This window comes from Chelonia mydas, chromosome 13 (assembly GCF_015237465.2).
Source record: "Chelonia mydas isolate rCheMyd1 chromosome 13, rCheMyd1.pri.v2, whole genome shotgun sequence".
In the NCBI taxonomy this organism is placed as follows: domain Eukaryota; kingdom Metazoa; phylum Chordata; order Testudines; family Cheloniidae; genus Chelonia; species Chelonia mydas.
Genome location: NC_051253.2, coordinates 40972129 through 40988767, shown reverse-complemented (window position 1 = coordinate 40988767; position 16639 = coordinate 40972129). Strand labels below are relative to the sequence as shown.

Genomic DNA, 16639 nt, shown 5'->3' with positions numbered 1-16639 from the left:
TTTGCAAATGATCAACTTGAAGACCGAGGACACCGCCCGGTATTGCTGTGCAAGGTGCACAGTGAACCAAAACCTACAAATGATCATACAGAAACACCAGGTACAGATTTCCCGTTATCCCATGGGCTGCAGAGGGCTGCAGATCCATAAACAATACCCCACTGGGCGCAGGAATAGGAAGGGTCACCAGGCCCTGAGTAAAGTCAGGTTTTATCTATATAATTCCCAGACAATATTCCATCTTGTTGCCCATTGCTCCATACTGGGTGTGATCTCTGATCAAGTATCAATGTATTAAAGAGAGACCCTCCCAGCCTTTGCTAGATTCTCTGGCCACCCACCCGAACCCAGCGCTCCATACACCAACCCAGGCCCCACACACTCCCTGCTTCCTGGCTTAAACCCCTTCAGGTCAATCCAGTATATGCAAAGCTGACCGCTCCCACTTCCTGGTTAAATACTGACAGTAGCACCTCAGACAAGAGATCTGACCCACTGGGGACTCCCTTCCCGCCCCACCACGATGCTCTTCGCATTATGAAACTTCATTTGACCAACTGGACTCTCACGTCGAGTTTTTGAACAGACAGTTGAACCACACTTTAGAGGACAGAGTCATCCCTGCTCTAACTCAAGGGACTGGCCCCGGAAGTTGATTGGACGCAAATGAAACCCACCTACAACCCCTCTAACACCTAAGGAATGTAAGAGCAAAGTGGGTGCAAATCATTCCTCCCTCCTCTTTGCACAGCTGGGAATGGCCTCATGAGGTTCACATCAAGGCAGAGTCGGGACCCAGACCCTTTTAATGTAATTATTCACTATTCATATCACTTTTCAACAATTGCTTTCCTCTCCATGGCATCTTTTGTTAGATTGTCCTGACCCAATTGGATCCAGCAGTGAAAAAGTCAGACATGCGCTGTAGCTGGATGTAAGATGAACCTTTATGTCATGCCTTGGGTCCAAAAGGCTTCCACGAAGACGTGGGAGTGGACACTTTACTATCATACTTCCTATACCAACAGCTACTGGCCTATAACCCCGGGTGGGGGAGGGGGGACTCACAACTTCCAAAGACAGCTCCGTCTCTATTTACACATGAGCAGACTAAAGAAAATGCACACAGAACAATTAGCGCACGCACACACACACTATTCTTCCTGAAAAGCAGCAACTTTATAGTACTTTATTATTGTTCAGAATCCAGACCCCCTAACACACCAGAACCAAAGACAGAGAGAGACAAAGCAGGCTGCTCCTGAAGGGAGAGAGGCACAACCCATCCCCATCCTGATCTACCATGGCTCTTCGCAAAGTGACTGTTAAAAATCCAGATCACAAGCTTCCCTACAGAGTCCAACAGCCTGCATGCAGGAGAAGGAAACTCCTTTCAGACTCAAAGTAATGGCTTCAAACGTTAAAGCAGTTTTCAATAAACCACAATGGACTATTGGCACTTCTGCCTCCGAGGCTACTAAACATTATGTGATTTTATTTATTCTGCCCCACCTCCATTAACATTAACATGTAACTCCTATCCCCCCATGCATTAAGGTATAGACTTTAGGGTTACGGCAAGACTTCAAGCCTCCAGGTAGGATTAAAATTTAGCGTTAAGATTAGCTCTAGGTTTTGGGTTACAGTTCAGGTTTATGGTTACAAATAGGGTTAGGACTGAGAGACAGAGTATAAATTTGAGGTTCGGGCTACAGTTAAAGGTTAATGTGACACGTCATGTTTAATATTAGGGCAAATTTTAGGATTACAGTTATTTTATACATTTATGGTTAGGATTAGGGTAAATGTTAAAGATTAGGGTTATTTGTTACCCTTAGAAATAGGGATAGAGTACAAATTTAGGTTTGTGTTCAGTTAAGTGTTAAATTTTGGGTATGGATTTATCTTTATCGTTAGGTTTTAGGACAGGTGTTAGTGTTAGATTCCAAGTAGTGATGGAGGGTGAGGCCTAATATTAAAAGTCAGGGTTAGAATTTACATTTAGGGAAGAAATCAGGATTTAGTGGTAGAACGAAGGTATCCCTTTAGTTTTCAGGTTCAAATCAATATAAAGGTTAAGGTTCAGGTTTCTCCTTAGGGTCAGGGTTAAATGTGGGAGTTAGGGAGAGGACAAAGAAGATGCGAACTGGACTCCTTACAGTCACATAGGAAGCTCTAATGCGGTCGAGTGAGTCCTCCGACTGGGAGAGGGGGGTACCCCAGAGATAAACTGCCGGCCCATCTCTGAGCCACACACAAAGAAACCGAGTTGGCTCTAGGAAATAATTGGAGTCTCTTATAAGAAGGGAGATATGCAAATAGGGGGAGAGTTTCCTGTTTAAATGTCTCTCTCTCACTTCCACGGCTGTGAGACAGACAATCTGCAGCCCCCTGTCTCTGGGCAGTCACCAGACAACCCCCCTGAAAACTCTCCTCTCCAAACACAGGGACAATGAGGCTTTGGTTGTCTCTCGTTCTCATTGCATCAGCGTGTTAAGGTATTTTCTCCCTTTTCATAGCTTGTAGAGTCAGGAGATTGTTATTCTGTTGCCCTAGATACTAAGTTTTCCCATAATTCTTCTTTATTTTCAGGTGTCCGGTCCCAGACGCTTGTGGAGTCCGGAGGTGATGTGAAGAAGCCCGGAGACTCTCTCCGCCTCTCCTGCAAAGCCTCCGGGTTCCCCTTCAGTAGCTACAGGATGAGATGGGTCCGCCAGGCTCCCGGGAAGGGGCTGGAGTGGATCGCCTGGATTTACAGCACCAGCATAGACTACAGTGACTCGGTAAAAGGGCGATTCACCATCTCCAGAGATGACCCCAACAGCCTGTTGTACCTGCAGATGACCGGCCTGAAATCCGAGGACACCGCCCGGTATTACTGTGTGGGCTTCACAGTGAGGAGAAACCTCCCGTTGCGGTCAGCAGAGAAACTCCCAGCTGGCTTGACACCGACAGTCTAGGGGCTGGGGGTTCTCACAAGCGATGCAGTCTGTTCGGTTTGAAATGGGTCGGATTTACCCTGCTGCTTTAAGCAACTCGAGTGCCACAGAAAACAGGGATCCAGGGACCGGCCTTTCCTCACTGGGACTGGGGGGGCTTACACTCTGCCCCATCAACTACCCCGCCTGGCTGGAGTCTCAGGCCTAGCCCCCAGGACTCTCTGCCGGGCAAGCACTGAGCGTCCCACTGTCACTGCAGCCCCTGCTGCTCTTTCTAGGGCAATCGCCTCATCTCGCCCAGGTTTGGCTCCTTTGTCATCAGGATTGGCTGGTCCCAGGCCCTTCCCTCCTTTGCGGCAAGCCGCCCTGTTCCCGGGAAGCGGCGCAGTCCCGCTGAGACGGCTCCATTCGGAGCGTTTGTTTTTGGAGCACAGCTGTGTAGTCGCCGGCCCGTGGGGCTGGTCTGGGAACACGTGGGCTCTGCTCCCAGTTCTGCAAAACCTTGGCAGCCTGAGTCCAGAAAAGACCCCGCCCTGTGTTTACTGGGCAGACATCAGAGGGAAAGGGAACCGGCCTCAGCCAAAACCTTCCTCTGCAACTGCACGAGAATGCATCGACTGGTGGCGCTCAAGGGCTGCGAGTACCAACGAGCCCGTTGTTCCCAAAGGAGCCTCAACAAAGAAACCAGGGTTTTAATTTCACTTTCTTCCCCACGCTTATTTTCACAGCAGACATATAAGAATATAGATGTGTAATTACAGGCATGAATTAGCTCATAAAGACTCCTTCCATCTCCACTTCCCCTGCCTTAACACACTCTTGACCCCTCAACCTCTGTCACGCCCCCTCCCAAGAAGAAACCCCTTTGTGCTGTTCTGGTTCACTGCAGCATCCTGCTTAATAGGCCATGTGGCTTCCTGGGTGTGACTTTTGCACTGGTTGGTACCATTACCGGGAGCACATTCAGACACTCTGCCCTGATTCTGTCAGTGCTTAGAATTACCTCAGGGCCGAATGCCCAGGCTCCTCCCCCTGCGATGGGAATCTGAGTAGGGATGGGAGTAGGAATCTCAGTGTGAACAGGAATGGAACGGTGAGTGCGAAAGAGACCAGGAAAGGGCCTGTGTCTGGACACGGGAGAGGTGCGGTAGAGGGAAAAGGAAAATGTAAAAACATGCAAACAGGCAGATGAGTGTTAATGAGATCATTGGTTAGTCTCTAAGGGGCCACAAGTACTCCTTTTCTTTTTGCGAATACAGACTAACACGGCTGCTACTCTGAAATGAGAACACCAGCGTGCGTGAGAATGAGCGCGGGGATATTAAAGAGAACATGCCTCAGACTGGAGAGGGGAATGGAAAGATGAGTGTCGGGGGTGGTTATTGGGGTATGAAGGTGAGAATGGAATTTATTACTTATTATTATGACTATTTTTATTATTAGTGTTGCAGTTGGGGGTGGCTGTGGGCCAAGCGCCTAAGGCCTCCAATCACAGACCACAGCCCCACAGTGCTGGGACCTGTCCCAAGACAGAACACAAGGCCTGTCTCCACCGCAGTGAGTTTACAGCCTAGGTCTCAGAGGGAAGTGCAGTAGGAGAAGGAGTGGGAACAGGAATGGGAATGTGAGCAACAATATGAATCTCCATGATTAATAATCGTCTCCCTTCAGCGCTGCCTGCATCCTCACCGAGAGAAAGACTCCCAGACACACACCGCTCGCCGCCCCAGGAAATTTAACTCTCCAGCAGGTGTCCCAGCCCAGTGCAACCCTGTGACCCGACCCGACCCCTCCCCTTCACTGACCCCACTGACCCGACCTTCGCAGAGGCAGGGGCTCCGGAGACCCCTTCCCCACGCCCGGATAATCCCCACAAGGCCGCCGTGAGGCCGGGGAACTATCACAGCCCCTGGTTCAAAGAGGAGGGACGGACACCGGGACATGCAAATGGGCAATGCAGAGTCCGGGTGGGGCTGTGGGGCAGAGATCACCCTGCGCCCGACTAAGCCCCACTGACAGAGCCTGGGAATATGGGCACAGCTGCAACTTTCCAAAGGGACTGAGGGATTCTTTTCACCCCACTGACATCTGTAAATCAAAGACCTGAGTCTCAGCTGGCACCAATGGGTGTTGCTGAGACATCCCGATGCACAATAAATGTCTGCAATTTCATAATTTCACCATGGAGATAAAAGACCCCGCCCCTCAGCCCTTGATGACATCACTCAGCCCAGCGCTGGTCCTCGGGTCAATGGGGACAATCACGTGACCAAGGGCTCTAAGATCGGGGTCACTGCAATTGCAGACAGAGGCTGAGGCAGAGGGAGAAAAAGACCCCGGGCTGGAGAGAGACCAAAACGCGGCTTCTACTGAATAACATAGAGCCCAGTGCTTCCTTCATCCTCCCGTGAAAGTCCCATCCTAGATTAGGCAACCCCTGAATTTTAACTGCCAGGACTTCCATTGTTATAAACAAGCGTGCCTCAGTTTCCTCTTGGACCCAGAGAGTCTCACATGCACCGCCCCCGTTCTCCTGCCAAATATTTTTCTCTCCAACCCTCTAATCCCAAGGCCATGAAGAACAAGGGGTGTCCTGCACTGAACCACCCGAAACATGCTCTGTCAGGCCATAAGATGGTGTTGAGGGGTGAGAGATCACTTTAGTCCTCGCCGGGATAACAGTATCCCGGCCGCCCAGGGGCTGCACAGCACAGAGAAAGGGACCGTCTGCACCGATAGTTAATCACTCAAAATAGTAAGGGTAAGAGTGTGTGTCTCTTATAAGGAGCGGGGCATGCAAATAAGGGCGAGAGTTTCCTGTTTAAATGTGTCGCTCTCCCTGCCCAGGCTGCAGCCGGAGACACAATCCGCAGCCCCCTGGGTCGGTGCAGTGACCAGCCAGTCCCCTGAGAACTTTCCCCTCCAGCACCCGGGAAAATGCAATTTTTGCTCCTTTTATTTTTCGCTGCAGCAGCTTTGGAAGGTATTTTCCTCCTCTGAATAACTGACAAAGTTAGAAGAATAGTTTCTTACCTCTGCTTTTATATCGATATTAACAACCTCTCTTTATTCCCAGGTGTCCGGTCCCAGGTGCAGCTGGTGGAGTCCGGAGGGGGTGTGAAGAAGCCCGGAGACTCTCTCCGCCTCTCCTGCAAAGCCTCCGGCTTCACCTTCAGCAGCTTCTACATGGACTGGGTCCGCCAGGCTCCCGGGAAGGGGCTGGAGTGGGTGGCTGAGATTAGAGGCGATGCATCCAAGCAATGGTATTCCCCAGCTGTTCAAGGGCGATTCACCATCTCCAGGGATAACGCCAAGAGTGAGCTGTATCTGCAGCTGACCGGCCTGAAGCCCGAGGACACCGCCCGCTATTACTGTGCGAGACACAGTGAGAGTAAAACGGTCGATGCTGATACCAAAACCAGAGCTGCGGCACTTCCCGCGCCGGCCGCATGGGGGCAGCAACGACACAAGCCAAACTCTCCTGTCTGGGCCGCGGGCGGGGGAAGGGCCGTCAGGACTGAAACCTCCGACATCGCGGGTTAACTCTTTCGTGTCCTGACTCCGTCCCCCCTCCCGGTGCATTGCGGAGCGCTGCTCGCCTCACGCAAACGGCTCTTCTCGCGGGAGTGAACGGGGGATCTCCAGCGAGCCAAGCAACGAGCCATTGGCCCCTTCTCCATCCGGCTAAACCTGCCGGGGACCGTTTCCCTCTGGTCCCCGCACAGCTCCCTGGAGCCGGGCACTGCTGGGAAGGGGGCGCAGCCCCAACTCTCTCCCAGCGCCAGCGGGTCCCAGCCCCATGGGACCCCGTGAACCGGACCCTTCCCCCCCCAGCCCGCTGCTCAGGGGCCGGCGCTGCAGAGCTGAGATTCGCCCTGACTTATGACTATTCATATTTATTTGTTTCCTTTATAACAAACAAACAAACGAAAAAGACCCAGCTGCGGACACCGCCACCTGTCACTGCGCCAGAGACACAGTGACCAGAGCACAGCAGGGCCGGTACCAAAAGGGGAAGTGGCTTCTCAGCAGTGCAGAGATGCTGGGTACCGTGGCATTGGTAGGATAGCAGCTCCCCGGCTCAATGTCTACAGATACACTAGCCCATGTATGCCCATGACAATGGACCACCCAAGACAACCACCAGACTTTCTGTTCCCTTCTCACCTAGACAAAGACACCCCCTCTCTGACCCCTCTTTTATACACTGATAGAAACAACTTAGGTATTGCCCCTCTAACATTGTTAGTTACCACCCTTTACCTGGTAGAGGTTGCTTCTATTGAAACATCTCAATCCATCCCCCTGTCTGTCATACTGACCGGATCTTTAAGAGGGGTGAGTGTGTTCTTGTCAGGGCCAGCTCAAGGCACCAGCTTTCCAAGCAGGTGCTTGGGGCAGCATTCATAACCTTGTATCGGGGTGTTCTGGAACTACCCTTAAGGAATGTGTTGACGTGAATACTTAGTGCATAGGAATGCTTCTGCTTTTGTAGCACCAGGCCTGTCCTTGCCCAGATGATGCACTGGGTAGCTAGCCTGCAAGCCGGCATCTGCTTTCTAACAGACCCTGACTTTTGCTCATAGTTTGACTCTTGCTATTTTCGCTTTAGATTCCCAGGGCCTGACTTTAGGTCAGGTCTTAGGTCGTACACCAAGCCCTTATACCAGGTCTTATCTAGCAGGTGCTCTCTTTGTACTACACCCTGCTTCACATATGGGGAAACTGAGGTACAGGGAGGAGATGGGACTTGTCCAAAGTCACCCAGAACGCAAGTGGCAAAGGCAGTAACAGAACCAAGGTAATCTGTCCCAGTCCAGTGCCCCATCCTACAGACCCCACTGCTTCGCTTCAGCAGCATGATTGTCTTCATCGTCATCAGTCATGTGGTCATCATGGGCCGTGTAATGATGGCGGTCAGAGTCGATGATTCTAATAGATATTTCTGGCAGTAAGTACAATACTAATGAATTGTATCCCTCACAGTTCCTCACCCACCAGGCACCTCATATACATACAAGGGTTAACGATGTAGCACCTTACCAGGGGACTCATTGTCTTTGACTATGTATCTGTGCAGCGCAATCGGCTGAACCTGCGGATGTGGCAGGTAAACAAACCAGCCTGGCCCACCAGGGACTTTCCCAGCACAAGCATCGCCTCAAGTTTGGGAAACACTGCTCTAAATCATTCATGAAGATATTGAACAGAACTGGACCCAGAACGGATCCCTGCGGAGCCCTTCTCCTTATGCCCTTCCAGCACGACTGTGAACCACTGATAGTGTAAAACCACTGTTTTACAACCAGTTATGCACCCACCTTATAGTAGTGCTGTCTGTTAGTATATAGGTCTGTTTGTTAGCCTGGGATAGAATTTTGGCTTTGGCTTTTTGATACTCTTCTACTAACACGTGAAAACAAGGGACAAAGACACTGTGATGTTGCTTCTGCCTAGTCAGTTGGATTTGTTGGTACAATGGGAACAGATAAGAACAGTTAAAGTGACCGGTTTCAGAGTAGCAGCCGTGTTAGTCTGTATTCACAAAAAGAAAAGGAGGACTTGTGGCACTTTAGAGACTAACAAATTTATTTGACCATAAGTTTTCGTGAGCTACAGCTCACTTCATTGGATGCATTCAGTAGCTCACGAAAGCTTATGCTCAAATAAATTTGTAAGTCTCTCAGGTGTCAGAAGTACTCCTTTTCTTTTAGCAGTTAAAGTGTTACTCAGAGCACACTTTAAGATTGGCTCGACCCCTATCTTAAGACAAAATCAACAGGGGCAGTCAGGAGGGGCAACAGGGATTGTGGGGGGAGGTATAAAACATGAAAAGACCAAAGAAATGCCTGTCCCTGACCGGAGCACAACCTCACTCCTTACCCCTCCCATGGGGTACAAAAGGGGTGAGATGAAGACACCAGACCCAAAATTGAACATGTCCCTAAACTGTAAGGGGTGGGACTGTGGGCGTGCATTGCAGGTATATTTGGGCCTGCTAAGAAGGAGAAGATGGGAATAGGGCAATGGGGAACAGGGACACAGGCAAGGGTCAGAGCTGGGAAGGGGTTATGGGGTAAATGCTCGGCGGTGTCAGAGCTGGGAATGGAACACTGACATGTAGAGCTATGGACATATTTGCTTGGAATTAACCCCAATAAACATTGCATTGTCTACACTTGGACTTCTGGTCTTTTGCCGCTTGCTGTCTGCATGACAAGAACCAGGGAAGCGGGAGGGTGGAGGGAAATCCCTCTAACATCTTGGTGCCATGACTCAGATGCATCACGTCGGCCAGGTGAGTGATAGCCAGGTAAGTCCCCCTCCCCAACAGTCTGCACAGCTGCTTGCAGAGGGTTATGATGGGCTCTCATGATGATAGTTGCAGGTCCTTGCAAGCTGGGGTAATGGTTGTGACGTTCCCCTCTGGTGTTATTTGGACCGGTGATCTGCTAGGCCTCTCCAATCCTTGACTCTGGGAGCCAGCCTGACCCTGCTATGCTGTGAGAACCCCACTCCTGGGCTGTTCCTGCTCAGCCTCTGGCATGTCAGCTGTTCCCAGCTACTTGCAACCGAATGACACTAGCCAATACCCCCGGTCCCAGACACAATCCTCGGAACCTCGTCTTGCAGCGTCCAGTTATGCCCGCTGGACGCTGCGAGCTTAAATGAGTTCATCAGTTTAACAAAAAAATTGATATGTACCAGGCTTGCTATCCCAAGGGGAGCCTCTGACACACTGCAAACCAAACACACTGCTTCAGGTAGAATAAACAAACAGATTTATTAGCTATAAAGATAGATCTTAAGTGATTATAAGTCAAAGCATAACAAGTCAGATTTGGTCAAATGAAATAAAAGCAAAACACATTCTAAGCTGAACTTCACACTTTCAATGTCCTTAAAAACTTAGATGTTTCTCACCACAGGCTGGCTGGTTACGTTTCAGTCAGGCTCGCCCCATTGATCCTTTCAGTCGCTTGGTGTGGTGCCTATAGGTGCAGGTGGAAGAGAGAGAGAGACAGCATGGCAAATGTCTCTCCCTTTTATCATGTCCTTTCTTCCCTCATGGCTTTGCCCCTCCCCGCCCCCCCTTCAGAGTCAGGTGGGCATTACTGAGTCTCTCCAAACAAGGTTGAGCAATTTCCCTGGTGTGGCCTCATGCAGGTGTGTCATTGCATTGTAGCTCCCTTGCTGGACAATGGCTGTTGATGGGTTGATTGACACGCTGCCCACGTGTTGGCTACTTTCCTTGCTGTTGCCTCTGGGGACCTAATATCTGGCTGATTCCCCAACTTTCAGCATGTTTTAGTGACCACCATACAACACAATTCTCATAACTTCATATGCATTAATGATACACATATATGGAGAGATAAATGACTTTCAGCAGATCATAACCTTTCCCCTGATACCTTACAAGGCATGCTTTATATGTGAGATCACGATTATAGGAAAATGAAGGATATGGGGGTTACAATACGCTCCGCCAAGGTATAGAATGTCACACCTCCCCCCTTAGTTCACTGCAAGAGGGCTAGTCAATGACTATCTCAAAGGAAGTTTGTTGTTATGGTTCTCTTGGTATCCAGCCATGAGGCAGTGTGCTTCAGTTTCCCCATTCATCCACAGCTTACCAGGTTTTTTATGGTTTTCTTTCCCTCCAGTGTTTCCTTCTGTGTGGGCTCTTAATTGAATCATGTTTCTGGCATTTTGATATCTCAGGGTCTGGCAAGATAAGGTTTCAGGGGGATCCTGCACATTGACTGGCCCTTTGGAGAGCGGTCTCCCAATCCCAGGACTGTACCTATGCAGAAAATCCAGCTCCCCTTTTTGGGGTTACCTTGTGTTTCCCCCTCCCAGCACTGAGTCCTTCCCTGCCCCCTAGAGGACTGTGATCTGAGCTTTCTGGACTAGGTGTGTTTACCCTTTGATCAGATGCACCTTTTCCCCGTGGCTTTCCCATAACTGCTCCCTGTCTCTCACCTGCCTGGGGGAAATCACCATCCCCCTCCCCCTCCCCCCCGAGAGTTGGGACATCTGTATTCTGGCAGACTGCCACCTGGTAATTTCTTGGTCCCAACTCCTCTGTTATCCCAGGCATTGGAGCTGCATCTTGATTTAAAGAGACACAGTTACTTTTCAAAAACTTATCAGAAATAGCATCCTGAAAAATGGGGACCTGGATTGGGGTACCCTCCGCCACCCCTTTCTCTGTCCCTGAGAAGTCAGCTGTGTGAGTGCTCCCCTCCAGGAGGTCAGTTACACAGTTTCTTCTCAAAACCTGGGTCATAGGCTGAGTGCCTGGGTGCACAGATGCTGACCCAGCCATCCTCCTAATGTTGTGGGCATTCTGCCCCAAGTGACTAGTGAGGAGACATTCCCGCACCCCCATTATTCCTTCCCCAGTTTCCTCCTCTAGGTCCCCTCCTAAGACACATTTCTCTGTGCTCCATAAGAAGGGATCCATCCCTCGTTCAGCTGCAATACTCTGCCAGCTAACTACTGGGACAGTTTCCTTAATTCCTGACACCTCTCCTGCCCCTGAGGGCATGTTGCCTTCTGCTGGAAAGAAGCTAGTCTCAGCCCCTCCCATACTTGGAAGCACCCTGCTTCCCTGTGTTACAGAGTCACAGGAACCCTCACCCACCTCAGTGGTTTCTGAGATCCCATGTCCCTTGTCTGGGCTCTCCTCTGGGACACATTTCCCTATGCTTCCTAAAGCTGGGTCTTTCTCTGGTTCAGCTGCAACTTGCTGGCAGCTAACAACCTGGACAGTTCTCTCCCTGGCAGACATCACACCCCATCCCTTCCTGCTGTGGTGTTGCTTCCAGCTGCAGTGCAGGAGTTGGTCTCAACCACCCTCCCACCTGGAAACATGTGGCTTTCCCCAGCTGCAGAAGAATCAAGGAGACTCTCCCCCATTCTCTCAGCAGTTCCTGAGGCCTTACCCTTTCCCTCGGCAGGTCCCAGCATAACACTCCCTCCTGCTGCAGGAAAATACTTTAACCTGAGCTACACAAACAAAAAAATCATTACCAAGGAGCAGGTTGTATAGGAGGTGTTCCATTACCCCCACAGTCAAAACACTTTCCCAACCACATGGATTTTACCTAGTGGTACGAGGAATTTGCTTTCGCCCACCCCCACTGTGACAGGTTGGATCACAGAAACCCCTTTGGCGCTGCCAACTGATGTGCTACGACTACTTCTGCCCCTGCCTTCCTTGCCAGCTTGGGACTCCAGAACCCTACCTGGCTGTGCCAGACACACTTGCTGGCCACAAACACAGACCCAGGTCTGAAACACGTCCCACAAACTGCAAGCTTAATTAAAAGCAGCTTAAGAAATGTTCCTGTCTTTAACACTCAGATGCCCAACTCCCAATGGGGTCCAAACCCCAAATAAATCCATTTTACCCTGTATAAAGCTTATACAGGGTAAACTCATAAGTTGTTCGCCCACTAGAACACTGATAGAGAGATATGCACAGCTGTTTCCCCCCCGCCCCCCAGGTATTAATACATACTCTGAGTTAATTAATAAGTAAAAAGTGATTTTATTAAATACAGAAAGTAGGATTTAAGTGGTTCCAAGAAATAAAACATGCAAGTCTAATCCTAGTACAGAAAGAAAACTGAATACAGACAAAACCTCACCATCAGAGGTGTTCTAGTATGCTTCCTTTTACAGACTAGTCTCCTTCTAGTCTGGGTCCAGCAATCACTCACACCCCCTGTAGTTTCTGTCCTTTCTTCCAGTTTCCCTCAGGTATCCTTGGGGGTGGTGAGGTTATCTCTTGAGCCAGCTGAAGCCCTAATGGAGGGGTCTCCCAGGGGTTTAAATAGACTTTCGCTTGTGGGTGGAGACCCCTCCCTTCTCCTGTGTAGAATTCCAGCTACAAGATGGAGTTTTGGAGTCACATGGACAAGTCACATGTCCATGCATGACTCAGAACTTACAGGTAGCAGCCATGGTTCACATGCTACCTTGAACGTCCTCATGTGGACTTCTTATGTGGATTGGAGCCTTTCCAAGAACATTGTCCATCAAGTGCTTCTTGATTGGTCACTTAACTTGCAAATTCCTTTCTAAAGAAGCTGACCAAATGCCTTACTAAGGCTATTTAAAATCAAACAAGTACACAGCCAATATTCACAACTTCAAATACAACAATGACACATGCATACAAATAGGATGAATATATTCAGTAGATCATAACCTTTACACAGATATGTTACATGGCATATGTAGCTCAAAACATGTTCCAGTTATGTCATATATACATTCATAAGCATATTTCCATAATGTCTTATGGAGTACATCATCACACCCACAATCTCTGCTATTTTGCCAGGCAACATACTGGCCTTTGGAACCACACTCTGCTTAACCAGAGAGATCTGGGCCCCTGTATCCCTCTGCCCCAAATATTCCCTGCTATCAATTTGGACAGCCGTAACATGCTGCATGTCTGGTTCTGCAGAGGCTAACCTCCCAGAGCCAGTACGATAAGTTTCAGTTGCTTGGGGGTGGGGGTGGCGGTTCTGTGTTGAGGGCAGCAGAACTAACAGGAGCTATTGGTTGCCTGCTTCCTCCTAGCACAGGGCATCTATTCCTCAGGAGATCAGTGGAATTACACTGATCGCACCTTCTGGGCTCTTCTGCTTTTACAGGAGATTTGGGATGAGGGTTAGAGGAACGGTTTTGGGCAAGAGAGTGTTTAGGCTCCCAACCCCCTTCTATCTTCCCAGGGGCAAAAAGGGATCCTCCCTTCCCACCAGTTTAAACTCCTCTTTCTCTGGCCTGCCCTCAGTAGACCCCTGATTCTGTTCAAAGGCATCAGCTACAAAAGCCAGCTCCTCCCCAGACTTCACATCTTTGTCCCACAGACACTGCTTCCCCTCAGCCTGACACGTGCCTAGGAAATGCCCTTGAGCAACAAGGTCCAACATTCCCTCAGAACTTGCCACCTCCTTGCCCCTCACCCATTTGCCCAACAAATCTTTCATTTGATTTACATATTCCCCATTACTCATCCCAATATCCCTCTTAAGATTCCTAAATTTAACTCTATATGCTTCAGGGGTAATCTGAAAACTTTTCAAAAGAGTATCTTTAAATTTACAATAGTCTAAAGCATCTTCACTAGGCATTCCACTGAATACGTTTCGAGCTGTACCAGTTAATTTCACAGCCAGTTAACTCTCTTATCACCAGAGATTTCATGTATCACACACAGCCTGTCGAAGTCTGTCAGATATTCAGCTCTATTGTCATCCTCACTGTGTGCAGGACATAAGTGTTCCCGTTTGTGGATTTTTGGCGTGATGGGAGTCGTTGGGGTCGGGGGGTTCTGGCTCTGCCTCTCTAGCAGGTCCAGCTGGTGTTTTTGCTCTCTCTCTCTCTCTCTCTCTCTCTTTTTCTTCCATGGACCTTCTGTGAGCAGCCTCCTCTGACCGCCTCTTTTCCTTTTTCTTTTCTCTCCAGTTCTGTCAGTGGCAGTCATCTCTGGGGCTCGCTCTCCTTTCCTGCAGACTGAAGCCTAAAAAGCTCCAACTTCGCAGTCACTTCACTCATTTTCTTGCTTTTCTGTTCCTACTTCCCTTTCCCGAAATAAGCAAACAGAAAATAACAGAAGTGTGACCCCCTCCTGACTGCTCTTAGCCACTGCACTGAAGACTCACTTAAAATCACCAATATCAGGGCTTAAAGTGTGAACTTCACTCGGAGTAACAAGCCGCACATACACCCTGCTCGCTGCTCCACTGACACCCCCTCCGTTGCTGTCTGGACGGGGGATCTGCTCGGCCTCTTCAATCCCTGACTCTGGGAGCCGGCCTGACCCTGCTCTGCTGTGAGAACCGCCACTCCTGGGCCGCTCACCCACAGCCCCTGGCATGTCAGCTGCTCCCAGCTACGTGCAAGCCAATATCTCCTCTCCCAGAAACAGCCCTAGGAGCCTCCGTCTTGCAGTGCCCAGTTATGCCCAATAGACCCTGCCAGCTTGTATAAATTTGTCAATTTAATAAAGAAATTATTATGTACCAGGCTTGTTCTCTGAAGGGGAGATTCTGACACACTGCAAACCAAACGCACTGCTTCAGGTAGAATAAACAAACAGATTTATTAGCTATAAAGGTAGATTTTTAAGTGATTATAAGTCAAAGCATAACAAGCAGGGAACTGTTCATTCCTCCCAGGGGTGCAAAAGTATTAGCAGGACCCCAGCGCTCTGTGCCCGGCGCTGCAGAGACACACAGGAAGGGCAGGTCTGACTCCTGCACCCTGAGCCCTGGAGCAAGTCAATCCGACCACTGGCAGCAGGAGTGTGTGTCTCTTATAAAGCAGGGCATGCAAATGAGGGAGACAGTTTCCTGTTTAAATCTCTGCCTCTCTCTGCCCAGGCTGCACCAGGAGACACAATCCGCAGCCCCCTGGGTCTGTGCAGTCACCAGCCAGTCCCCTGAGAACTTTCCCCTCCAGCACCCGGGAAAATGGGGTTTTTGCTCCTTGTCATTGTCACTGTGGCAGCTTTGGAAGGTATTTTCCTCCTCTGAAGAACTGGCAGAGTTAAAGAATGTTGTGTTCTCGCTGTTTTTATACCGACATTAATGGCCTGTCTTTATTCCCAGGTGTCCGGTCCCAGACGCTGGTGGAGTCCGGAGGGGATGTGAAGAAGCCCGGAGACTCTCTCCGCCTCTCCTGCAAAGCCTCCGGGTTCACCTTCAGCGACTACTACATGCACTGGGTCCGCCAGGCTCCCGGGAAGGGGCTGGAGTGGGTCGCCCGTATCAGCAGCGGCAGTGGGTGTAGCACATACTACGCTGATGCAGTGAAAGGCCGATTCACCATCTCCAGGGATAACGGCAAGAGTGAGCTGTATCTGCAAATGACCGGCCTGAAGCCCGAGGACACCGCCCGCTATTACTGTGCGAGAGACACAGTGAAACGAAACCAGTTTGTGATCGTACAAAAACCCAGGCTACGGAATCGCCCTTCTCCCGGCGGCCGCGCGGGGGCAGCAGCGACACCCCCCGCTTCGGGCTTGGGCAGGAGACCCGGCACCCGGGGGAACGGAACACAAACCTCCCGCCAGTTTTAACCCTTCTGTTCCCGGGCAACGTGTCTCCCCTTCCTGCCCAGAGCCCCGCTGAGTGCAGAGATCCCTCCCTTCGTCTGTGAACTCCAATCCGGAGTGAGTCCTGTTCTGAGTCGCTCTCCCCTCGGAGACCTGGCATGTTGGCTCTGCCGGGGCCCGTCTCGGTGTCAGACTCACAGGACAGCGTCTGTCAGTGTAAAGAGGACAAGCGCGTTGGGGTTTGCATCAGACCCAATGGATGGAGCGAATTGCCCCTGGAGCCAAATCCTCCGCTAGTTTAAAGTCACACAACTGCTTTCAATAGACATGAGTTACTCCTGATTTACACAGGGCAGGCTCTGGCCCTTTCAGAAAACTGGGATGTTTATGGCATGAATGCAGCGGAAGGTGATTAGTTCATTATCACCGATGTGGGGCCCCTCACCGGGGCATCTCCGCCCTTCGCATGCGGTTATTGCCCTTTTCCCCCCTATGCCGCAGGGAGGCCGGGGAACTATCACAGCCCCTGGTTCGGGGCGGGGGACTGAGGCCGGGGTGTGGAAATGGGCCATTCAGGGTCCGGGCGGGGCTGGGGGGCAGAGATCACCCGGCGCCGGAA

The 16639-nt window shown here is 50.4% G+C and overlaps 2 protein-coding genes, 1 long non-coding RNA gene and 2 gene segments (V, D, J or C); 4 read left to right on the top strand and 1 right to left on the bottom strand.

Annotated features, from left to right (window-relative positions):
• Positions 1-6704, top strand: part of LOC119567836 — a 57818-nt gene extending 51114 nt beyond the window's left edge. The window contains 2 exon segments of the V gene segment in view: positions 2593-2625; positions 6052-6704. Of these exon segments, the coding sequence occupies positions 2593-2625; positions 6052-6482 (464 nt within the window).
• Positions 1-16639, top strand: part of LOC102940154 (immunoglobulin epsilon heavy chain-like) — a 1331510-nt gene that overhangs the window by 444636 nt on the left and 870235 nt on the right. Inside the window, 1 exon segment of the mRNA XM_043527004.1 lies at positions 14449-14460. Coding sequence (XP_043382939.1) covers positions 14449-14460 — 12 coding nt within the window.
• Positions 1-16639, top strand: part of LOC119568011 — a 937337-nt gene that overhangs the window by 432560 nt on the left and 488138 nt on the right.
• Positions 1-16639, top strand: part of LOC102948108 — an 883083-nt gene that overhangs the window by 403814 nt on the left and 462630 nt on the right. The window lies entirely within an intron of this gene.
• LOC122462699 overlaps positions 1-16639 on the bottom strand; it is a 480831-nt gene that overhangs the window by 50640 nt on the left and 413552 nt on the right. The gene's annotated exons all lie outside the window — the stretch shown is intronic.